Source organism: Sinohyriopsis cumingii, chromosome 2 (assembly GCF_028554795.1).
Source record: "Sinohyriopsis cumingii isolate HCF-2022 chromosome 2, ASM2855479v2, whole genome shotgun sequence".
NCBI classification, from domain to species: domain Eukaryota; kingdom Metazoa; phylum Mollusca; class Bivalvia; order Unionida; family Unionidae; genus Sinohyriopsis; species Sinohyriopsis cumingii.
Genome location: NC_142962.1, coordinates 97,637,466 through 97,664,971, shown reverse-complemented (window position 1 = coordinate 97,664,971; position 27,506 = coordinate 97,637,466). Strand labels below are relative to the sequence as shown.

Below are 27,506 nucleotides of genomic sequence, written 5' to 3'. Positions count from 1 at the left end.
TCCGTTTCATTAAACAAATGTATTTCATCCGATTGTCATACTTACAAACACCTACAGAAGGGTATAGTAAACTGATAGAATATCAGTATTAAAGACGAAAATTAAAAGGTTACAAATGAATAATATATGTATATAACGTTCCTATATCAAATAATATATAGGGCGATTAGAGAAATACTGCTTAAAGGTCTTATTAAGTTCTTAAGATTGCAAATTAAGTCAGTAAGACACGAAAAACATGTTGCATTAAGCTGAACAATAAACACCGACTAAAACCAAAGCAACAGCAACAATTACAATTTAGTAGATGTTGCAGAAAAAGTTGATGCGGCTAACAAAGTTTGTTGATAATCAAATACTTAAGACTCTGGATGATTAGAATTTGATGAATTTACGATATAGAGGGGACACACTGAGAAGTGAAGTCCTTTTAAACAGAGTGTAAATGAAAGAGCAAAATCACGGATCTAATAACCTGATTGATGATTCCAGAAAAAGAGTAATGTGGATGAATATGAATTCTTTTCAAAAAGTTTAGAGAAATCTCTACTGCGATAGAACGAACGATGTAAATAGAACGAGAAAAAAATATTGATTGTATACCTAAGATATGACAATGTTTAAAGTTAATTCAGCACAGAACAAACGCCGAGATCGATACTCCAGAGAGTGATACCAGAGAAATAATGAACCAAAATCTAACAAAAGGATCAAGAAATTAAAATTATAAGGGATCAATTTGGTTACAAAAAAAGTACTGACCGGAATAACAAAATAACAGATACGACTAATACAACATCAGATTTTCAGAAATAGAATTGCTTTACAGATTAGAACAAAACCTTTTTGAAGAAAAAATATAATAATGAGGTCATACATATATGGCATATGAGTCAGGAACAATGAGCTGTAATTAAGGTGCTATAACATAAGAAGCCACCGTTGTGTAATTTAAATAAAGGGATAAGAGAGAAAAAGGAAAGAGACCAAACAATAAACTTCGGGGTGGGGGGGAGGAAGAGAAAGTAGGGGTGTAGTACATGGATTATCTAAACGTTGCTTGAAAGTCCAAGGAGTATCTAAGGAATGATTTTAAAGGAAAAATATTTTGATATATTTCAGTTCGAATATAAAAGTCGCCACAGGTAGGAATGTAGAATCGGTATATGCTGCTATCGAAAATTAGGTTCAGTTTCTAATTCATTTATAATTTTGCTAAGAAATATTATTACATTTTTCACTATTATTTGTATCGTTATTTGCCGTTTAATTTTGATACCTAAAAATAGTAGGACGTATGTAATATTTCTTAATCAAATTCAGTGTACCCTCCATCAAGAATTCATATTCAGACAGGTAACGGATTTCATCACCCTAAAGGTATTCTGACATTTTGGAAAAATTTCTTTCTTTGGACCAATTGTCTAAGACAGATAACTAGTTTTGTTTGCGTTTATATAAGAGGATGATTTTAATATAATTGTTATATCACTAATATCATCACTTCTATTTTTAACCATGTATCATATCACCCTGCTTTTTGAAGAATGGTCTTTATAAGCATTTTCCAATTATGGTCGAAAATGTCAGATCAACATCGAAGCTGATCATTAGATGTCATACTTGACAATGTATTGTATTTCCGCGAATGCGTGACATTCGAAAGTTAATCATACGCATAATTGTTATGATGTATAGCGGTTGCCTATAAATTCTGCATGTAGTATATAGACAGGAGTGCTTTGAAACAACGTTTAGTTTTTCGCTACCGTTTACGTTCAGTAAAGATGAATGTAGTTTTATGTCGACTTAAGATGCTTTTGTATACTCGGTTACAATTCCGTCATAGCAAAAGCGTTACAATTCTTAGGTTTCGTAACACATGAAGTAAAACATGTAGTAATGTAATCACTAGTAATGTAGGCATTGATGATTTTATAATCTTCCCAATTTTCATTTGTTACTGGGGCTGTGTTACAGGCCTTTCAAAAATATACAACTCTTCAATATTCATGTTAGAATTCTCCTGTCGAATTTCTAATTTGTTAATGATTTTCCCAAAACCCTCTTGTTTTCCTTGAGCGAAGTTTTGAAACTTTGTTCCTGGTAATATTGTTCGGAATATTATATACTTTTTTACTTTTTTAATGCCACATTAGCGATTCCACTTTTATCAAAATTGTAACTACTGTACCTTCTTTTCCCATTTAGGAAATATATATGTTCCTTTGTATGTTTTTCAAAATTTATTTCCATTGTAAGAATTATTTCATTTTCTTTTTTTTTTCTTTCTTTTTTTTTTGTTGCTTTCTACGACCACTCTATGGTGTTGCTATAGTAACCCCACCCCAACAATGTTCACTGTATGAACCCGCTCAAGAGATATTTTAAATAAAATAAAATTCTCTTATTTTCATTTGAAATCAGTCATTTATTTGGCAAAGTATACAAATCGAAGCATTATATGTACAAGGTATATTTCTAAACGGTCGCTGTCCTAAAATTATTGTAAAACTTGGGACTGTTTTGTCGATGTAGCAATACAGTCACACGTAAAGAATTCATTTACTTGTTAAGTAGAAACATCTTATATTGCCAGGAAGACACTCATGGCAATATAATGTTTCAACTTCACGTGTGAAACATTTCCGTATATCTACAAAAATTAACGTATATATCCTCTGAATAATCCAATCTTATCATATTACATTCACTGCCAAAACAGTCATCCTAATCCTATGACATTCACTGCCAAAACAGTCATCCTTATCCTATTACATTCACTGCCAAAACAGTCATCCTAATCCTATGACATTCACTGCCAAAACAGTCATCCTAATCCTATAACATTCACTGCCAAAACAGTCATCCTAATCCAGAATGAGTAACAATTTTGCATCTTATTTCAAATGTTTTGTAAGCTAGTGTTCTGAAAAGGGATGATAATGGGTCCATACAGTATTAGGACTTTAAATCGGTTTTATTTACTAAGTAATAATGCTTTGGTTTCTTTTCGTCATAATAAAAATTTACTCAAATCGCTGAGATTTAAATTGGTGTAAACATTTTTTGTTCTTGTCACCTCATCCCAATATTTTATAAATCTGTTCAGTGTATAATGTAAGTAATATATATATATATATATATATATATATATATATATATATATATATATATATATATATATATATATACACACACACACACACACACACACACACACACACACACCCCTTGGGTAACCTTTGCTACATGACTGTATCCATACTGTGTGTAATTTTTGTAATGACTAAATTGCAGTGACCAACTATATAAACAAGATACTACATGGCTATTTTTTTTTTTTCGTTTGGTCAAGGGGTGTTGATTCCATTTTCAAGACATTCAGCTATAAATAGGTGTTAATCAGTTATGTTCAACCCATATATTAAACCTGTTAACAAGTTTGTAGTAATTTCGCATTGGATAGTCGGGTCGGATGTGTTCTTAGAAGAATTAAGTTATTTCCCATTCAGTGGGTTGGTCAGGTGGGTTCTTTGCGATATAGGGTATTGTGAAATGTTACGTAACAAATAGGGTTGCATGGGCATATATAAATAGGAAGAGCTTGTCAATTATGTCATTTTTGTTCCCTTTCTTCTCGTTTTTACCTCAGTCTGCAGATGTGTTTAATGTTGTTTTTATATATAATTTGAGAGGAAACACTTGTTTGAATTATTCATTGGAATTACCAAGTGTTAATTGGAATAAAATATTATTCTGGAACTAGTGTGAATTTATTAAAAGGAGTTCTGAAAAATAACATTGCGATACATCATGACTGTTAGTAGATCAGTATATTCGATGATCTGAAATTCATTCGGAACATTCGATTGTTTTTTTTTTTACTTATTTCTATCACATTTTAGGTTTATTTTGGACTAAATTCATAATACTGTAATTTCCTCTTAAAGTTTCGTTTTTGAACTTAGAGACTTAAATTATTTGTTAAGATTTAGAAAAATTTGTCAGCTTTGCTTCTTTCTATTACTTAGTTTATAGAGTCGTAACACTAACGTGGATTAATGGGAAGAGTCAATAAAGAATGACCGACACTAAAAGTGAATGTATATAGATCACTTCGAACTTTTTTTTTTATAAGGCTTTAGACATTCTACTCTCGAAACAGTAGAATCAATAAGAGATACATTAAGAACAGAGAATTTATTCACGTCTTGATCTTTACAACATATATTCAGTATTTCAAGATTATTATGAGTTGTGTTCCTCCTTTCTTAACATCTGTCTTGACTTGATGGCTTTTGTGATCAATGTTTTTAATCTAGCGAAGAAACTTTGTTAAAATAATCTGTAATTGTATTATCAAAATCCAAATAACCAGCCAGAAATGTATCAACCTCCATATAGGCAGCATCAATAGATGTTCTTGCATTCATATCTCTAAAATAAAGACAGATTGGCATGCGATATACACAGGGGTGTGATTTCTGCATCAAACATTTAAATATTCTCACCAGTTAAAAATAAATATTTCAGGGAGTAAATAAACAAAACATAAACCGTCATCTTTATCATCATTAGCGATTAACTTTTATAATTTTAACTAACTTACATGCTCATAGAATGAATACATATACGTAATGTAGCCATAGAGCTCTTTTTCTTCGTTCTTTTTAAAATTTATTTTTTTTATAAATAACACGATATCAAGATTCCTAAGACATTTTTGTTTCGTTACTTGGTGAATAAACCTATAAATCACGTCTGAAACACAAAGTTTGGTTTCAAGCATACAAATCATGCCATAAGCATACAAATCATGCCATAATTTAGAACAAAATTTAATTTAAAAAAATGACTGAAAAATTGTTAAAGCTACGTTAAAAATCCAAATCACACACACACACACACACAGTTGGATCTTCTTTGTTACTGTTATTGTCATTGTTGGCAAACCTAATGTGTGTGTGTGTGTGTGTGTGTGTGTGTGTGTGTGTGATTTATATTTTTAACGTAGCTGTAACAATTTCCAGTCATATCGTTACGATGTCTGCAGTGTGGCAGTTTAAAGTGATGTATATCACTGAGGCATCATGCCGCAAACATGTAGCATGATGTCCCACCCAGTCACATTATCCTGACACCAGGCTGACCAGTTAATTAATTTTGATATACGCTGTCCAAGTTAAGGAACATACAGACGAAATAATGAAAATGATGCATCGGTTGCAAGATAATCCTCCAATTATCGTGTTCCATCGACTGTATATAATATGTTCAACCTTGGTAATCTTTATTATCTGAAACTGATTTAGATTATGCATTACCTTCGAATGAGAACAAACTTTATTTGTTAAGTGTTCGCTCCAAAAATTATGTTGGCAGATGAAATCACTATATAACACTGATACAGAATGCTAATCACATCATTTAGTTCATAATATTTACATTCAGATGACTACAAAAACAACAATAACAGCAACAAAACTAGCTTACAGTAGCATATCAACAGTAACACCAACAACAGTTTCAACATCAGCACCATCTCCGACAGAAACGAGAACGATAGTAGTAGTAGTATTAATGGTGGACACGGTAGCGGTGAAGAAGAGAAACGTGGCATACGACGACTCTAATCGATTTTCACCGGAACGTTTACATCTTAAGTTCCGTAACAATATTTTCTTTTCGCTTGGATACGGAACTCTTTCCGTAATTGCAGAAATTTGCCATGGTTGTGTATATTTTTTTTTAAAGTTAAATGGGACATATCCACATATAACTTATAGACCTCGAATAAAATGAAAATCGTACACATCTCTTTTACTCTATTTGATCCAAACTTTCTCCATTTTTACTAAACCTCACTTTGTATTTCTAGGTCTGGATGATAAGGATGGCAAAACCTTTAAATAAGGCCATCGCATCCTTTGATTTAAAAAAATTAATTATTTCTTAGAATATTTCATCATATATTCGTGTTTGATTGTCATGCTAAAAAGGTACGTAACACCCATTACCATTAGTGTGGATGTGCAAAAGGCAGGACAAGCGTGTATTATGCTTTGTAACTGTAACAACGAAGTGTTACACAGTGTTATTCACAGGGCCGTATTATCCATAGGGCAAATTGGGCAACGTGCCCAGTACCCCCGAGGCTCAAGGGGTCCTGTATATTATCGTTTGATTTCACAGGCAGTGTAGTTAATAGTACTGTAACCATAACCATGGACAAGGCAGGATAGCTATGGGCCCCTATGTTGGCTGTGCCCAGGGCCCCGCAAGGCCTTAATCTGGCCCTGGTTATTCACGTGTAGCAAGTCATCCTGCGCCATTGTAGTTTAGTTTACAGTGATACATGAATAATCATACTTAAGTAATCTTAATGCCAGAAAATATTATTACTAATGTTACAACCGACTGTTCATTTTGGAAAATCGACTAAAAGTTCTGAGTGAGCGCATTCCACATATTGAACTTGCTACCAGGTATTTGCTTACATCAGATGGAGCTTTTTGATGAAAACGCAGTTGTTGCGCCAAATCATGTGCAGTCGGGACAAGTTTAGATTATATATTTTTATTCAGCCCCAAGAAATATTTTGGAAAAACTCAAGTACTTTTTAATTTCTAGCGTTTACTGACCATAAAAAGTACCTAATTTTATAATTTTCATAGAAAAAACAACCATTGACAATCTTCATTTGAGCGTAAAATGCAAGTGTTTTGACTCTACTTCAGCTTGATTCCCACTTGATTTGCTAAAAGTTGATCGAGCAGTTTCCTACGAGTAGTTTATATTTTTTCAATTATGTCTGACATGGAACATAGATCATCTTGTCAACAACGTGAAAGGTCAAATTGGTAGATGTGATTTAAAAGATATAAATACTTCTTGTTTTAACATCAGACACCAAATATGATTACAAATCAACATCGTTTGTACAAAACCGGATACAAATACCTTTATCTGAGAGGATATCCAGTCGAGTACAAATCAAAAAGTGGTCAAATATTTATTAAGAAGGAATTATTCCGAATTTTATATTACTTTTCGGTTTTGACAACCTACATTTATGGAGAATATGTATTATTTGCATAAAATGTGAAGGGCCAGGACACAGACATATATGAATTTGTTCAGAGTTTTGTGACGAAGTCATTTATTGTCTTTACAAGCTTTAGTAATCATGACCATGCTAGAAAATGCATCAGCATTATTGGTAGAAAATTAAAGGTTATGTTTCATAAAATGTTAAGTCCTGACACTAGAATACTATCAATTTGTTTTCTAATTGTCTTATTTCCGCTTTTTTACATTTTACTCAAACTGCAGTAAATTTCCTATTGATATTAAAAGTATGCAGATGCATGTGAGGAAACACGGTGGCTTTCATACTATATGCAATCCTCCGACTGCAAGCGTCATATTTAACAGCCCAATAATTAACAGGGAAGTTTGGTCACTGATTGACAGCTCTATATAAAAGCCAAATTATATTTACTGCTGAAATTAATTATAACGTAGAAAAATTGTCCAGATTTAAATTTTAATCGCCCCCTCTCTTTCTTCTGGGTTTAGGAGGTACCTAAGATCTGAAATTGTCAGCGATTTCTGGGATGAGAATGGGGGTGGAGATGGTGGGAGTGAAGGAAGGAACTAGACCACCTTTGCCTTGAATTCATCTGTTGCTGTAGTCATCTATCTTCAGTAATATTGCATACGGATCTCTCTCTCTATTTCTCTCTCCAGAATACGGTTCAGTAACATGTATTTCCAGTTGACTTTTAGCTGACAATACAATTTAGTTTTTCATATTCTATTTGTGTGATGTTGAGGCTGCATGCGTCCACTTGTTTAACCTCCTGCTTCAAGTCTTCTCTAGCAGTTGCATATGAAACTTCCTCATCCCATATACTGCATTGTTTATATAGTTTTGGGTGGACAAAATATCATGTATTCTGAAATTGTAGATTTACATGTCTTCAGCAGTTATCAGCACAGTGTTATGTATATCTATATTGTACCTCTAACTTTATTCCATGACTATAGATTGCAATGAACTATAAATAGGTTGATTTGTTTTCATGCTCTATATATTGAACCTGTTGACAAGTTTGGGGTAAGTTTGGGGGTAATTTCCCATTGGATGATTAAGTGAGGTGGGTTGTGTTGAATCACAAGTCAAGTGGGATGAATTGCAATGAAAAATCAGACAGACAGACAGACAGATAGATAGATAGATAGATAGATAGAAGTACAAAGATTCCTAGTTCCCATTGCCTGGTATGTACTTGTTTTAATATCAGTCTGCAGGTGTATTTAATGTAGTGCTTAGATTTAATCTGAGAAGAATCATTTATTTAAATTATTAATTGGAATTACACGTGCTTGTATGACAGTCTGGACATTTCGTGATCACTGTGAATTCATTCCAAGTTGTTTTTGGACAACACCATTACAATACATCAAGACTGTTGGCACTTCAGCATACTGAAAGATACTGGTACATCAGCACATTCGAGACTTGGAAATGCATTCAGAACACTCAATTATTCTAGACTTATTTTAGAACATTTTAGAATCATTTTGGATTTACTTCATAATACAGCAAGTTTCTCTTAAATTTTCAGTTTATAACTTAAAGAATTAAATTATTTAAGTTTTACAATAAAGATGTCCAAGTTAAGGAACATACAATGGTCTTACATCTTCATCTCTCTCTCTCTCTCTCTCTCACAAAAGAAAACTGTGGTTTGATACACTGAATTTTCATATCATTTAGCTGATAACAAACTTGCTACTTCAAGATACTTGTGATATTTTGTGATGTTGAGATGGCAAGAACATAATAGCACTAATAAATCCGCCAATGACAAACCTCCATCCCATGATGAACAAGAATGGTGATTCGCAATGCATGGTTTCTCCAGTGCATCACACAGAATCAAATCACAGAAGCTGCCACAAAGTTGTACATGGTCTAGGGGGAACATTCTGACATGTAAATTTAAAACTAAATATCTTGCTAACAAATGATCATGCCTTGTCCAAATTTTCTGATATTGTATAAATCTTCATACTAAATAATTTTGAGGTAAGTGATATGATGGTCTCATTTCAACCTTTAAATTCCAATCAATTCATCTGACAGCATGCAATTGCAAAACATCACATTTTTAAGAGCCATCTGGGTCACAAAGAAAATCAACAATCTCATCAATATCATCTAGTGAAAAAACTTACCAGTAAGACAACATGAAAGGATGTACAATCTCTTGGCGATCAACATTTCACTCGAGAAATGTATGCATCAGAACAAACTGAAATATGATTGTTTAACTCCCCATGGGAAATACTAGTGAAGCCTGAAAATAAGTGTTGACTGAAAATATGACATTTGCAAATTTTTGGTAAAAATGTAATAAAGTAAAGAATAACTTGTACATAATACAAATTTTCATTGAATTTATTTTGATCTAAAAGAAAAGACCCTTAATTTTTTTCTTCCTGATATAGCATACATACATTTTAATAATCAATGACCAAATGACCATTCTAATACTGCAATATGACGAGCCTACCAAACATCATTGCAACATACAAGAGGAAAAGCATATACTTTACAAATATGAGTATTCTCCTGTAATCATAATTCACTGAAATGCGATTGGAATGGAGACTATTATTGAGCAGTCTATGAACACTAGTGCATATGTGTCCAGTCCAGTACATGAAACTGACCATGGTCTGCATGCAGAGCTCACTCCCATGCTTTTTTGTGTAAATTAATTGTGTGCTCATGTGTGTGATTGTCTGTGATTTGGATCTTTAATGTAACTTTTAAAAAATTTCAATCATATCTCTATGATTTCTGCTGTGTGGCAGTTTATAGTGAAATCTAGCACTGGGGCATCATGCCGCAGAAATGAAGCATCATGTCACATTATCCTGACACCAGGTTGACAAGCCCTAGCACTAATCTCTTAATGCTGAGCTAATGACAGACAATCTAGGGTGTGGATGAATACGAAAACAGTCTAGGGTGTGGATGGATACAAAGACAGATGATCTAGGGTGTGGATGGATACAAGGACAGACAGTCTTGGGTGTGGATGGATACAAAGACAGATGATCTAGGGTGTGGATGGACACAAGGACAGCCAGTCTAGGGTGTGGATGGATACAAAGACAGATGATCTAGGGTGTGGATGGATACAAGGACAGACATGCATCACACATCATAGTGATTTCTATGTGAAACCTCTGTCAAGGCAGGCTTGACAATACAATGTTCAAACAGTTGTGACTGTCAATTAGACCTAATTGTTCATTCTTTATCAACAAAAAATTTAAGGTAAATTCTCAAAATGAGCACAGTGCTAAATTTATTGCTATGAAATAATTTTGATGAAGATATTTTGTTGATTAACCACTGTTTAAATGTAAAGAGGGTGAATGATTATAAGGAATACAAAATATTCCATAAGAACTGGAGCAAAACTGTATCATTCAAGTCCATTCAATGATTCTGTGCTACCTCCATTAAAATGTCATATGTCAGTCTATATGCAAATTAAACAATACACCAGTATATAGGAAAATGAAATAAATACACCAGAGCAGGGGCATACCTAAAGTATTTGGCACCCAGGGCAGATCCTTCCTTTGGCACCCCCGCAAATAATTTTAAATATAAACACACAGAAAAATATGTTTGCATGTAGAATTTTAAACAGTACAGTGCTGTCATAAGCAAATTGGAAATAAATTTTACTTTGGCAAATTTTTTATTCAGTTTGAAAACCTGTACTGGTATGTCAACTCTCCCGATGGCACCCACCTCTTTCTGGCTGTCACCTGGGTGGACCCCCCTCACGCCAACCTTAGTATGCCACTGCACCAGCATATCAGCAAATTAATTAACTATAACTGAAGTTTGCACCACAGCATTGGCGGAAATTTAAATGTCTATAAATATATATCAAAACAATATTTTAAGGCCTTTATTGACTCCAAAGCAAGACTTTGTTCTTATTTTCCAAAATTCACACAATTCTTATTAAAATTTTCAATATGAGCCTGATGGAATAATTTCATGAGAGAAAAATTCACATTGTTTAACAAAGAATACCAAAGTGAAATAATGACAGCAACAAATGTTGTACCAATACTGCAGACAAAAACAAGTGATCCTAAGGTGCAAAATGACTAAAAATCTAATGTAAAGCTATATAATTATGTTTAGAGATGAATATTTGTCAGATTAAAGACATGCACCATAGTAAAGCACAAAACATGGATAATGCAACTGTAACATCTTGGATTATTCTGCGGGCAAAAAAACAAGAGATTCTAGTAGGCCTCATATTGCTCCTCTGAGTAACTGACAAGTAAGCATGGGAACAAAATCCATAAATATAGAACAATGTGGACTAGAAAGAAAAGTTTGGAGTACTTAACTGCTATACTGCCTATTAGACCTAAACAACATAATAGGAGTGTTTCCAATTTCACGATTAAAAAAAAAACCGGATTGGTCATTCAAAATAAGATTTAATCTTTACTAATTTATTTACTGAAAGTGAACCATAGTTTTATGACCTAATTTTATTCCAAAAATAAATGACCATGTCAGCATTACTCAACATGTTATACAAGAGTTGAATGTGCACTTACTATTTAATTACTTGAATAATTTGTATTTGATACAACCTGCTGCAAATCTGAACAGATCACAATTAGCAGCTATAACTGAATCATGACATTTGTTCCATGTCAAGTAGGTGCTAAAAAAACTGAGAAATGGTAAGCTTCTTAATGAATATTATGTCAACTAATATTGACAATGACTGAAATGATATGTGTAATCTGGTCACAATTTCAAGAAAATCTTTTTTGTTGGTTGTCATTTTCTTTTAATTCTTTTACTTTATGGTTGGAAAATGTCCATGGTTAGCTTTTGGAAAACTAGAACGTCTGGACAGTAATTAAATCTGAAGCGTTTAAAGAGAAAAACATACTGAATAACTATTTGTGAGGTTGTTGTGTTCGTTTTAATAAAAAATTTAAATTAAAATAATTTGTGAACAATGACATTAAAATTAAAAATTAAAAGAAATGCCATAAAATAATACATATGCATGCAATAACAAAAACAAAAATATTTCCAACACTATAATAAGTCATTACTGTTTTGAGGAATTTAACAACTATGGGTAGTTCTTGTTGGGCTATAAAAGTAAGATTCTTGCCAAAAGGCACAACAGACTACACTGATTCCACAAGACTGCATACACCTGTTTTCCATGCTATTCTTAAACATACTTTGTTCAATCTTCTTCGAGTGCTGCTCATTATATTCCTATTTTACATTTTTTTTTAAACTTCAAATTACAAATTATTAAATATAATCTTCAATGTGTAGTATTTTATTAATGCAAATGATTTGTTTAAATTTATGAATCCTGTATTCTAAATTGTTTTTGTTTTTTTATAAATCTGCTATAAACTTCATATAATCTCCAAAATATGATTCTCAACAGTCCTTCTCACAGGTGACTTTCCCAGCTTTAATCATTCTTATTATGGCAGCCGTACACCTGAATACACTTTCCATCAAATTTCATTTTATGTTGTTCAGTGGTTCTTGCCAAGAATTTTTTAAAAATTTTTTAGTATGAATAATGGCAAATATGTTTTATGGCATATTGGCATCATTTGAACAAATCTGAGAGATTTATCCAAACGATGGTTTCTGTCAAATTGTGTAAATATTCTGTTCAGCTCTTTCTGAGAAGATGTAAAAGCAATTGTGAATGGACAATGCACAATGGACCATACCACAAGGTAATTTGTGAATGGACAATGCACAATGGACCATACCACAAGGTAATTTGTGAATGGACAATGGACAATGGACCATACCACAAGGTAATTTGTGAATGGACAATGCACAATGGACCATACCACAAGGTAATTTAGCCTTCTGGCCAGGTGAATGGACAATGCACAATGGACCATACCACATGGTAATTTAGCCTTCTGGCCAGGTGAATGGACAATGCACAATGGACCATACCACAAGGTAATTAACCTTCTGGCCAGGTGAATAAATAACTCAATTGTGAATGGACAATGCACAATGGACCATACCACAAGGTAATTTAGCCTTCTGGCCAGGTGAATAAATAACTCAATTGTGAATGGACAATGCACAATGGACCATACCACAAGGTAATTTAGCCTTCTGGCCAGGTGAATAAATAACTCAAATGTAATAAGCTGGGAAGATATGATCTAATTTTGAACATGGGCCAAATTCTGACCATTCACTCATATAACCACAAACATAACATCTATGGCTTTTCCAACCAGCCCACATGAACAATATTGTGTCTCTCTTGGATTACATCCATTTTTGTATCATGTGACTTTAATGATTCCAATATGGGGATTATTGTATTATTTGAGAGCTATTTCCATTCACAGAAAGGCCATAGACCTTGAGATGAAAGTGTCCACATATTAATACCTTGCTTGTAAACCAGTGCATGACCTCTTTGTACATAACAAAATTTTGACACAAAATCTTCCCGCTGCAAGTGTCACCATTTTCAAGAGAAAAAAAATACCCATGTTTCACAATATGCTAAGGCTGACACAGTATAATGACTGTATTCAAATGCTGTATAATACATGCACTGTGGATCAATTTTACGAAGTTAATTTTAATCATAATAAGTGTACACATGATGTCATATATATCTTAATTATGTATCTGTACATACTAAAAAACTTAACTCCCATTATCTACATTATGAACTCTCAACTTCTGAGGGATTTTTTTCTTTTTCTAATTACTGTCATGTTTTTTTAGACTGATTTAACTCTCAAATTAGAGAGAAAATGAGAAACCAGGCATGCATGGTACATTCCAAGAAAATTATATTCTTTTAGGCAGATATAAGAAGCCACTACCCTCCCATGAGGCATTCTATACTTAAAAATCACAAAGAAATTAATATTGTGGCGTGGCTTTTGACCGAAATAGGAGAGTTTGCATTTATTATGGCGTGTGCAAGTATTATGATGATCTTATGGCTGTCTGAAGAATAATTGACTCAGTTACTTATAATCCAGCGAGTCTTACACTTTCCTGCCTGTAAAGAACTGAAGTTGAATATACAGCAGTTCTAGGGTAAAAAATGGCATACTAGTAAACAGGACTTTCCCTATTAGCCAGGAGCTGGTTGATTTACCTGACTACTTTTACTTTACACCCAGTTACTTTAAAAAAAAAAAAAAAAATATCTTTGTTGCAGTGGTCCCCCAAATGCTCCACCTATTTTGGCAATTTACCATCCAACTTTAATCATAATGGAAGAAATCCTTGGTGCCAAGGTTTTACTCTGAGGAAATACAGTTAATTAAATATGCAAAATACAATTCAGTAACTTACAAAAATCAAATATCTCATTAAAGTAAAATAATATGTTGCATAAAGTCTTGCATAACAATGGCATTCAAAACTTCTGTGTGTATAATACACGAAGCATTAAATTAACATCAACTTCCAGATCTTTAAATCCATTCAAACAGCTTAAAAACTCGTACTGTAATGCATGAGCACAAATTTTATAAAAAGGCAAAGACCGAGAATGATCAACTACATGTTATACAAGTATTATTTAATTTTTCTTTTTACAGGAGTAATATATTTCAAGCATCAACTTCTGAGATATTTGAAATACAGTCAACCCTCATTACAAGCTGATTAAACACAACAGAATATCTGGGTTCCAACAGAAAACTAGTGTGAACAAATATGTTCAGTGGTAACTTTGATCTTCATGATGAAATATTCAGTTCTGAATCAGACTGCAATTTCTCAAAAAACAAACATTCATATTTCTTGTCTTCATTATTCTTGACAATGAGATTGTCATTCCCTGTTATTTGACTTCCATCAACAGCATGACAAAGGATAGTTTGTTAACATTTTTATCAAGAAAAATTAGCTGTAAATGGAAGAAAATATGTTTCAGATTAAAAATAATTATATCTGATAGGAAGTATTTATTGATATTCTGACTTATTACTCTAATTTCATTTATTTATGTGGTTGACAAAAATAAGACATGAAAGTTAAATGCCTGGAAATGAACCCTATCATTGTAATGAGACCTGACTGTATTTAAGAAAATAAGCATTAATCCAACTATAAACAGTAACTTTATTTCATTCACACCTTCTACTCATGGTCCATAATAAATAAAACAATGAGCCATAGCCCAATAATTTTATCAAAACAAATCGCAGTACATGTCGAATTAATACCCAGACATGTACAAACTTGTTTATGAACATGATTACAGTTCCTTCGACTCACCAGTAAAGATATGCATGCAAAATGCAAAAAAGTGCACAAATACACAAATGAACACAGATTATAAGTACAAGCTCAACTTATTCTCAAACTCTGAAAACGACCAAGGAATTAAGCAGCTTAATTTAAAATACGAAAACTCCCAACAGAACATCCATCCACACATGTGAACTGTTCTCTTCAAAATAGAATGAATTTTACTAACTATAAATTGTAGGGCCTAAGGATAAGTGACATCACTGAACCATGAGGGCACCTGCTGCATAGCTAACTGATGAATCTCTCATGCTTTTACACTGACTGGATTGAGCATACTTCACAAACTTGAAAGACATTTTAAACCCGTTTCCATTTCGACGAATAGCATCAACAGCCTGAAATGACATAATGATAACATATACAGTGAAAATGAGGATGTTTTTATATAATAATAAGTAGAAAAGAAGATAAGGATAATAAGAAAACTATGTAATTCAAAAGGATCTTCCAAAATAATATGTAGTGGTACCTTGTAGATACATATATGTGTATCAAGTCTCCTATTCCTTTGATGTAAATGACACCTAAATTTGTTAGACATCCAAACATAATTAGGAACTGAGAAGAATCTGAGTATAAAATTTGGTATTTGTTTTCTAACTGGCATTAAAATCATCAAAAATTAAACTGAAAGAAATGCCAGACTGGATGTATGCAATGTTTCATTTACCCTCATTTGTGCAGCTGAGACCCCAAATTTTTTATATGACCCCAAGTTCTGACACTAAGGTTTGTTTTCTTCTCATTCTGACCCACAGTTCTGATACAAAGGGGACTTTTGACTCTCAATTTTACAACCCTAGGGGAAACAATTGCATGTCATACTTACAGGATAAATATCACAGTGGCTTCATAAGATTCAAACTGTACCAAGTTGGACATCACAGGAAAATGACTTGCTATCAGATGGCCAGACAAAATAGAAAAAACTCCAAAGAGAGTAATTGTAAAAAATGGCAAGCAAAATGACCACTTTGGTGGCCTAAGTGGTTAAAGCATCTGTCATAGTTGTAGGAGGTTGCGGGTTCAAACCCCGACCAAGTCATAACAAAGGCTTATAAAAATGGTACTAACAGCTGCCTCACTTCATGCTCAGCATGAAGAGGTTAGTGTTAGGACTTATCAGCCTGGTGTCAGGATGAAGTGAATGGGTGGGACATGATGCTACATGTCTATGGCTTGATGCCCCAGTGCAGATATCATAGCAGTATGGCTGAATTTTTTTTAAAGTTATGCAAAAAATTCAAAACACACACATACAGACAAGCAAGCAAAATCATTGCTGGCTCAACCTTGCTGAGACAAAACCATTACTAGTTAAGTGTACCTTGTTTGACAACAAAAAAGTAAAAGATGCTGATGTTAAATGCCAAGTGAGTTCTCTTGTCCTTTTTCTGTGATATATGAAGATGCATATATGCACATCTTCATGTAATACAAGGGGAAGCTTGTCTAAGTAGTTGTTTTCAGGTTCAAGTCTGAACAAATTCTACTCATACCTAAATCTGCATGAATGATAACAGTCATGTTATATACAACCAGAACATAGTCCCAGAGATGGAGAATCGGCCAGTGTAATGATGAAATATGAAAACCTGAGCTTTTTCTATTTTTAACCAAATAAACCTGTCTCAGATAAGGTAATACAGCATATTGGGAAACCCCCTTTATGCCAAGCCCAACTTATGTTCAGCAAGGAAGTAAACAACTTTAACCTTGAACTTAATAAAATATACAGATGGATACATACCTGGCTGCCAAAGTGTTCACCATGTCAAGCTTCTGCCATGGTAGACTCAGCAAAATGGGCAAATTGATAGAAAATGGCAAGGTACCATAGAACCCCCAAAAAAATCTTAAGAAATTATCTCAATAAGATAAAAGAAATAAATTTTCTAAAATAGAAAAGATAACTTATGTCTCAGACATTAAGAAATCATCTAAAGTGATAGGTGACTTCAATGAACACATTGATGATATGTGATGTTACATGATCTAGATGAACTGTTTGATTATTTGTGACATCATATGTCATTTGTAATAAAGCAAATTGTGTATGAAATTATGTTTCTCCTATAATACTTACCTAATTACTTTACATAAGGATAGCTTTCTTTCTCTTAATCCAACCCTCCCAAAAATACATCTAAAACAAATCTTTGTCTATATGTAATCCAGTCAATGGGAAGCCACTATTACAGATTAACTCCCTTTTCAAACCACTAAGGTGCTACTGGTATATCCAATTTAAACAAGTTTTTGTTTTACTTGAGTAAGACCTTAAAAGATGCTCACATAGTGGGAAAGGGTGGGAGGGATAATTTATAATGTGATCAGGTAAATCTTATAGAAGAAACACAATTCCCTAAAAATTTGCTTTCTCCTGCAAATTCAGTACCTGATTACATTACATTAGGAAAATAGGTAAGAGAAGGAAATATACTGAGTATCCTATGTCACCGTGAAGGAGCATGCTCTGCTAATGGATGAAATTCTCCTAATCTTAGTTTAGCACAGCTGGAGACCATAGTTATACACTTAATTGCTCTCGTCTTTAAAGTTTTTCCCAGATGAATCAAGGGGCAGTGAACAACACTGCCTATTTACAAGGTATATCCAGCTACCCTTGGATCGAAGTTCAGTTCTCTCTTCTGCGAGACCATGTCCTGCAGATAAAAGCCAGAGAAGGTATAGTCTGGGCATACCATCCATCTGACTCCACTATGTCTTAAATGGAGAGATTGTGTTCAAATGACAGGCTCATGGAAACTGTACATATTTTGTGGAGTAACATGAGTGAACCAGTCTGGATAGATCAAAATTGCACAAGTCAGAAAGGTCTGTGTTGTGTTCATTATCATCTCGTCCATGATGTTGGAACATATCCAATTTCACAGACCAGTTTCCTTCTACAATGATTGGGTCTAACTTCTTGGCTTCAATGAAAAAGTAGTTGGCCAGCTGTGGAATGGAGGCAGATAGTGATGTGACATTACTGATGTGACTACAGTTGTTCAAAACCCTCCATTTCCCTTTGTATACCTTCTGAGTGACAGACCTTCTAGCTGTTGCAATCCTCTCCACAACTGAAGATCCAAACTCCTTTTTGCACAAAACATCCCTGGCAAGAGCCAGGCAGAAGGAGTTTCTCTTAAAATGGATGAAACAGTAGCAATCTGATTCGCCTGAGCAGGATGGAGGTTGCCACGACTTTCCTGGCCACATCTGTTGCCTGAGAAATCAGACTGTTAATCCAGGATTTGTTACATTGTGGAAGGGCTCTCAGATCTATAAGTCAGTTCATGTCCCTCACTTTCTGGACTACTTTTGGTATCAGTATTGGGCACACCACCAAACGTAATCCCTTACCACGACACAAAGGTCAGGTGATTTCTTCAATCCCTGTTTGAGAAAGTATGTGGCTACCACTAAAACTGTCTGGCTGTATTAGGTCTGTAAGTCTGTGCAAACATTCTACCAATTGTTGGATACACTGCTGATGGATTTCATTTCCTGGAATATGATGTGAATAGCCATCTCCTGACACCAACTGTTATAAAATCTGGTAACATACGTGCTTCCCAACCTGACAGACTGGCATATAAATTAATTGTGATGTTGTGGTTGTGGGTTTTTGAGGGGTATTTATGCTGTGAGCCACTTCCTGTCTCGCCACAGGAGAAGTAAGTTTTTGATGTGCGTCAATATCATAATATTCTGATCTAGATGGCCTATGAAAGGTCACCACTGAGATAGAAGGGCCATTTGGAATGGGCTCATGTAAAGGCAGCCAAAGTGTAACAAATCTGCTGCAGTACTAAACAGACCAAGGAGATGAAAATTCCTCTCTAATTGTATAACAATATTTTCAATGCATTCTGAGGCAGACATATGAGACTGAGATGTGTAAGGAATTTTGATAAGGATAAAATATTCAGAATAAGATTTGATTTCATGTTTATTATCTACCCTAGATTGCACATGAGGATAGGAAGGTTGTTTATATCTTGGACCAAAATTGAACTTACCCAATGTTTTTGAAGAATGTCATCTATTTACTCTCCCGTCACTGTGAGGAGGTTGTCCTGAACCTTGAAATTACAGTCTGATCTTTTTTCTGGCGAAGCCCCAATGGCTTTGGTTGAGACCAAAAGGAAGAATAAAGAATTGGTATACTGTGCCCCAACAGGCAAAGAAAATATATTTGTACAATGTAGTGTGGATTGGAATGTGAAAAGGCACATTGAACAGGTCATAATTGATTGTGTAGTCATTGTGTCACAATGAAAGACGGACTGACTTTAGCATCTCCATCTTGAATTTTGGGGCCAAAATGAATTGGTTGAGCTTGCTAAGATTGATCACAGGTCTCAATTTTGCTCTTGGACTTCATCACCAGAAACAGTCTGGAGTAGAAGCCTTGAGTGTATAGCTTTCATGCAGCTTCCATCGCCCACTTTATGAGTAAAATATTTATCTCTGTAGTATGTCAACCTTCATGGGATTAGTTGGGGTTTCCATCAAAAAGAGGGACATGGAAAGTGGAGAAGGCCCTCCGACATGACTTGGATCATGCAATCATTTTGCGGCAAGACATCGATTCAATCCTGATGAAAAAGGAGTCTGGTGCCCATGAATGGGTCGCCAGTGGGCAGGGGAAAATGTAAGTCTTTGACAGGTGGTGGGAGGTTTGGAAGAGGAGAAATGTTGTTTTCTATCTGAACTCCCTGCTTGATGGCAAGAAGTAGGGGGTGCATGATCTCCAATAATTCACCTGGTTATGGCTATTCTATTGTCTATGGGAACTGCCTCTACTGTATTGCTGCTGATGACTGTCCCTTCATTGGAATGACTCCGGAGTAAGACATCCAGATAAGGGAGCCTGTACTGACAAATATAGCAGTAACTCTTCTGCTGCCTGCTTTCTGACCTCAATCTGACCCCCCCAAAACAAGGGGAAAGGTGAACAATTGGGTACACAAGGCTGCAGCAACATACAAAGAGTGCATTTCCAAGTTGCAAAAGGCCATCATGGCATTAGCCGTGGTGTGGTGAGAAGCCCTATAAATAACCGTGGCAATATGGCTCACTGAATCCCAGGTGTCATCACTTTTGGCCTTCTCAGCAAGGTGAAAAATCACCAAGGATGCTAAGTAATAAGAAAGCTAATTTAACTTTCATCACTTGCCTGGAGGTGGCACTGCAGACTTATCAATCCACTTTAAAATAAAGTGGTGTAATGATACCAAATGCAGAAACATGCTTGTAAACATTGGATATTTCTGAAAAGAATGCATCAGAGCTGAACTTAAACCAGTGAGATGACAAGCAAGCTGGCAAATGATACATGAAAAAAAAGGCTTTTGCATTACCAGGGTTGCATATTTTTCTTCCGAGAAACATCCAGTGATTTCTGAAACATTTGCTGACTCAGGCAATGTCTTAGTCATCAACATCATCATCAACAGTCTTTGACCTTGTAGGCAGGGATGACAGTTGATGGAGGCAGACATTTAGATGCAGACAGGATGCAATACATTTCTTCAATAGCTGCCAAAAAGCTGAATTCTATCGACTCCATTTTTGGATTGGACTTCATTTAGCTGGGGATTATCCACATCTTGTACACTTATGGTCCATGGCTAGAACATTCCATATGGAAATGCATAATTTTTTTTGGTCCAACAGATCAATTTTGATGTGCAGTATGTTTGGCATAAGATATCACAGCTGTTGGACTATGTGGATGGATGGCCAGTTTGCAAGTCTGAGATAAGAAAATCATGACCCATGCAGTCATCTAGTACACATTCATAAATGCTGTGATTGTTGTGTGTTACAGCCATCCATATATCTGTCTGTGCAAGTCGAATTTTGGCTCATTCAGTCCAGCCAGTTGTACAAGTCAGATAATACGACCTAACGTCCAACAAGAACATTGTCAAGCATGGACAGAATACAGGGTATGACTCTGCATGCATACACACATGCAAACATGCATGCATGCATACATACATACATACACACATACATACATACATACATACATAAATACATAAATTCTTACATAGATATATACATACATATTCAAATGTTTTTTTTCTCTCCCACCAGCTGGATTTGGAAGTAACAAACACTAAAATCCAAAATGTAATGTAATTAGGGAATGTATTTACAATGAAACTCAACTCTGCATGCAATTGTTGCTTCTGAAACATAACTTGGGGTGTTTTTCTGACCATTAGTGAAAGGCCCAAATGTCCTGAATGGACAAACATATTGATATAAAAGTTATAGCATAAGTCACGATCATCAATGTTTTCATACCACATAGTTTTTTTCTTCTCCTTTTGTCATTCTGAAACATATATGCTACAGTGTACTTACATTTAACATAACTCCAATTGGAAATCTACCACATATGGTATTCTGATACTGTCGAAGGTAATCAGAGAAACCCACTGGATCCATATTTTCTATTTTCTCCATACCCTTTTAAATAGAAAGTATCATACAGTCAAGCAATATGAATCAAAAGAACATGCATTCTACATGAGACGTTTCCTGAAATATGTTATTTCAACAAATTTTGTACCAAAATACTTTACATGCATATCCAAGAAACATGCAAGTCTTGAAAGTCTAAAAATGCACAGCATTTCAAATTTGAAGATAAAAAAGGTGCATCAAACATACGTAACCTTTCTTTTGATATAGAAATGATATAGATTTTAGATTAGAATTAAGATTCATTCTCCGAACATAAATTAATATAATTATACAAAATTCAGTCAAAAGCTAATAAAAAGTCTTCATTTCTGGTAAAAGTATGCATTAAAATACATCTTTTTTAGGAGAAAGTGTTTTAAAAGAACATTCTCTATGCAAAATATGCAATTTGTTCTGCTACACTTTGGGTATAATGGTGACTGACAAAAAATTATTCTGAGAATTTTGTATCTATTCTTTTTGTAGTCAAAGAGTAAAATGCTTGAAACGAACGTGAATTTGAGCAATTTTCCAAATCTGTAGTGTCTACACAAGACCATTCCATCTACATTTTCCCAAAGTACATAATATATACGGTGTGCCATAGTTCATATTATGATACGCATAGTGCTGGTTAAGATGTGAGAATGAAATAGTAAAATATTAATGAATATGTTCTTTTCTATGACTTATTCCATTCAAGGTAGCTCTAGATTAGTTTATTCTTTCTGCCTCACAGAAAAAAATATTTGAATCTGTGTTTCCGATCAATTAGAGCCCTTTAATACAAACACTGACCTTCATACACTGATGACATGGGTATTGATCCCAGTAACCTTCATACAGTGAGGATATGGGTATGGATTCCAGTAACCTTCACACAGTGAGGATATGGGTATGGATCCCAGTAACCTTCACACAGTGAGGATATGGGTATGGATTCCAGCAAACTTCAAACAATGACGATATGTGCATGGATCCCAGTAACCTTCATAAAGTGAGGATATGGGTATGGATCAAAGTAACCAACATACAATAATGATATACGATTCCGGTAACCTTCATATGGTGAGGATATAGGTATGGATCCGAGCAACCTTTACAAAGTAAGGATATAGGTATGAATTCCAGTAATCTTTAAAGAGTGAGGATAGTGGTATGGATCGCAGCAACCTTCATAAAGTGAGGATATGGGTATGGATCCCAGTAACCTTCATACAGTGATGATATGGGTATAGATCCCACTAGCCTTCACAAAGTGAGGCTATGGGTACGGATCCCAGTAACCTTCATAAAGTGAGGATATGGGTATGGATCCCAGTAACCTTCATATAGTGAGGATATGGGTATGGATCCCAGTAACCTTCACAAAGTGAGGATATGGGTATGGATCCCACTAACCTTCACAAAGTGAGGATATGGGTATGGATCCCAGTAAACTTCAAAGAGTGAAGATATGGGTATGGATCCCAGTAACCTTCATACAGAAGGAGATGGGTATGGATCCCAGTAACTTAGCATAACATACTAGCTTATAAATTGACCTCCTTTAATGAAAATTTCATTCATGCAGAACAGGGTTTGTCTTATAAACATGACAAACCCCCAAAAATCGATAATCTATAAGTAATGCTGGAAACTCTAGATGTTTGCAGTATACAAAAATACTATGAATTCATGTATTTTTACATTTTTATGCTGCTATTCCCATTCGGAAATGTGTATATTTCGCATGAACAACTAGGTGCAGTTTAAAGCATCTGAGGTGCTGCTGTAAAAGTAGTCTGGTTACCTGACCAATTTAACTATTCCAATATGAAACACGGATGAATAAATTAAACAGGTTTTTTGGCAATGTTCATTTTTCCATAGTTTTTGCTTTTATGCCGTAAGTCCATATTTTAAGGGTGATTTTCGTAAGACTTACGGCAAAATCATAAGAGTTGGCTGGTCTGAGTTTATAGTGATGTCTAGCACCCCAGCCACATTGCCTTGACACCAGGCCAACCAGTCCTAACACTAACCTCTTAATGCTAAGCGCCAAGCGAGGCAGTTGTAAGTACCATTTTTGTAAGTTTTTGGTATGACTTGACCAGGGATCAAACCCACAACCTCCCGCATCTGGGGTGGATGCTCTAACCACTAGGCCACTGGAGCAGTCTTCAGAACTTTATTCAGACAATGTGTATGAATTCTTGGACTTTGTACCAGATGGCATTAGATAGTGACATTTATAGGATACTGTGAATTAAAAAAAGTGGACTCAGTTTTCATTGTTTATGGTAAGATGTGTGAAATTAATATATTATTGGATATTGTGAATTCTGATCATTCTGAAATATTATTATATGCCAGCATGTGTGCAATAACTGATTTCATGGATTTATCATATAAATGGATAAAAAATGCCAGGCAATATGGATTTTAATGGATTTAATTTCGACAAATTGTAGGTTGTAATATTATTTGTGACATGTTCTACGCAATAATATAATTGTATTGTACATCGGTTCTGTAATTTTTTTCATATCTATTTATCTAGGCTTGTTTATTTTTCCAAAGTGCAATTCATCCCTTCAGACGGATCTGACTTGCAAAATACACCTCAGCTTAAAGGAGGGTTTGGAACCCTAAAAGGGAGAAGTTTGACTTCTAGTAAAATTGACTTGTTAGGAAGTTTATATGTGAATTAGGTTCTTTCACTGCAACATCTTCTTTTCACTTGACTTCAGTTCTTCAGCGATAAGAATCAATGTAAATGTTATACATCCTGTTTTGATGCATGTTGTACAATTTTACCTCATTATACTTCTAACATACCTCAATATAAGTTAACTAGCTATAATACAGGATATTTTATAATTTCCATGAACAGCGTATTATTAAGGAAGCACCATACTATGAATAGTGGTACATTCATCTTGCTTACCATTTTATCCAGAGCTTCTATGGACTGCCAAATCTCACCAAAAGTCTTGTCATAAAATGTATAATGAAAACGCTGACCTGAAAATAGGGAGGTCATGGAACTGTATTTAATACTTCAAATTAGTCAAAGCAATTGCTTGTAAAGTTTTCAGTATCCATAAACGATAGTAAATGGAAAAGAAAATCAAAAGCAATACATTTATATGTACATGTTTGGAACATTTAGGTACCAATCTAAATATAGACACAAGAAGACTATTACATGCAAATTGAGCCCGCACTCAAAAGGATTAATGTAAACATTTTGACCTTAATTGAAGATCAAAGGGATAAGCAAATTAGTCAGAGAACAGTCATTGTCAAATATCAACAAAATTCATTAAGGCATTATAAAAATACAAGCAAGCAAAAACTTAAATAAAAATCTTAACAAAAATGTAAATGCTGATGCTACCATTGGAAAGGTGACTGCTCCGTCTCACACTTTAACTAAAGTAGGCTAAAAAAGTGTTGACTGACAAGAAGCTATAAAAAATAAAAAAAAACCTTAGTGATAATTTAGCTTATATTAAGAGTACTGATTTCATTCAAGTGTCTACATGAGATTTAACTAAATTAAAGTCAATATACCTTTGCAAATGCAAGGCATAATTATAAATGCGACTGACATGTCTCCTGAAATACATCACATAAAAACAAGTTGGTGAAACATGTCTCTGCAAAGAATCATATTCTTATCTGAATAAAATAAAATAAGTCATACAGATCCACAAAGGCAAAAAAACTCTTGGAAGCAATGATTTATGGTGTACAGATCCCATCACAATGCTAAAACATAATTCTACACTGTAACATTTATCAAACTTTACGATTTAAATACTAAACAAGAGAATCAAGTGGACTTGATATCATTCACCAGAATTACATAGTAGCTGACCATTTCACTAAGCAGAATTGTGTAGCATAACTATACTCTAAAAACCCAATTATGTTAACTATCACTTTAACATTATACCATCTAATTTTACAGATTTTATTCATAGCCTCTTGCTCACAATCAAAGTCATACAAGATCTTGATGATGCAAGATCACCTGATTAATATGCAAAAATCTTACTAAAACATTACAACATATAATATACTTTGAAGATATAAGCCTATTTATCAAATCTGATAAAAATATGATCAGAAATAGTTTCTAAATTGGTGATAAGCTCAACCAATCAGATGCAAAATCAGCTCATTCATACCCACAGATCTTGCATCTAATTGTACTCATCTAAAGCCTTAATGAATTAAACCTATTAACCATGTTTGATCAAAATTGGATAAGAAATACATTATACAGAGTGGTTATCACCTGATTCATCTCCATGAATCACATGCATTATAAAAGTCATGCAAGATCTTGATCACAGATGAAAATATTTCAAGTTTGGTCAAAGTTAGATCAAAGATGATATGACTTCCAGAATGGTAATAAGCTCAGTTAATCAGCTGCAAGATCACCTTGATAATATGGATGAGTCAAACTCATTACTGAACACATCCAAGATTCGGAATATACAAGTCCATATTCCATCCAGACTGGATCAGAATCGTGCCATCAGAGTGGTAATAATCTCAATCAGATGCAAGTTCATCTCATTAACATGCATGGATCTTTTCCTTATCAAAATTGTCCTTGAATTTCAAGATACAAGGATATATCCCAAGTCTGAACAAATTCAGATCACAAATATGGCTTCAAGAGTGGTAACAAACTAAGACAATCATATGTAAGATTACATCATTATTATATATGGATCTCACTCATTACTAAACCTACCCAAGATTTTGATGACATGTCCAGATTTCAGTCTGTTTTCATAATAAAATCCAACATGTGGTTTGCAGAGTGATAACAAGCTCAGCCAGATGCAAGAATATTTCAAAAATATGCATGCATCTCACTCATTGTAGAATCCATCCAAGAACTTCATAATATAAGCATATATTCCAAGTTTGTTAAAAACTGGCTCAAACATGGCTTCCAAAGAGGTAACAAGCTCAACCAATGATTTTAAGATATAAATCCATAGTCCATTTTAGACTGGAACTAATAAGAAGGGTAACAAACAATCAACTGCTGACAGATGGATGACACATTATGATGGATGCAGGGCCATACCTTAAGCTCACATGGCTAAAAATGTGCAGAGTTAACACCCAGACTCTAGAATATAGTGGGTCATGAAGGTGAAGCAGCATACAGGACTACAATGCATGTCACAGGATCTTGACACAAGTAACAATAGGACTGTGCAAATTTTTATACAAGTCTAGCTTGCCCAAGCTGACCGTAAAACTGAACTTGGCATTGGGAGACTTGAGATTGCCCAAAAATATGACAACATAATATCACCACCAAGGTTAAAAAAATTATGTAAAATAAAATGTGATGTATTTATGAAACTTGTATTTATTTTACAAATAAATAACTTTAATTTGTTCTCTTTTTATCTTATTTTGTATATTAAAAACTATTTGCCAATAATTAAATCAATCAAAATTGAGTTATATCTTGACAAAGAGAATACTGTTATACTTCTGTGGTAAGATTGGCGATTCATGCTTATATCTTATGAATGATCTATCCAAGAGGAAACCTTTAAAATGATGA

General features: G+C 34.3%; 1 protein-coding gene across 2 annotated transcripts in view; it reads right to left on the bottom strand.

The window, feature by feature from the left end:
- Nucleotides 1-9,453: 9,453 nt before the first annotated feature.
- LOC149805443 (protein MEMO1-like) overlaps nucleotides 9,454-27,506 on the bottom strand; it is a 41,043-nt gene continuing 22,990 nt past the window's right edge. For both annotated transcript variants that reach the window (XM_089950028.1, XM_089950029.1), the window contains 3 exons: nucleotides 24,846-24,922; nucleotides 21,815-21,919; nucleotides 9,454-15,762 (listed from right to left, as the gene is read on the bottom strand). In XM_089950028.1, the coding sequence (XP_089806154.1) occupies nucleotides 15,625-15,762; nucleotides 21,815-21,919; nucleotides 24,846-24,922 (320 nt within the window). In that variant the 3' untranslated portion in view covers nucleotides 9,454-15,624. The remainder of the gene's footprint in view (nucleotides 15,763-21,814; nucleotides 21,920-24,845; nucleotides 24,923-27,506) is intronic.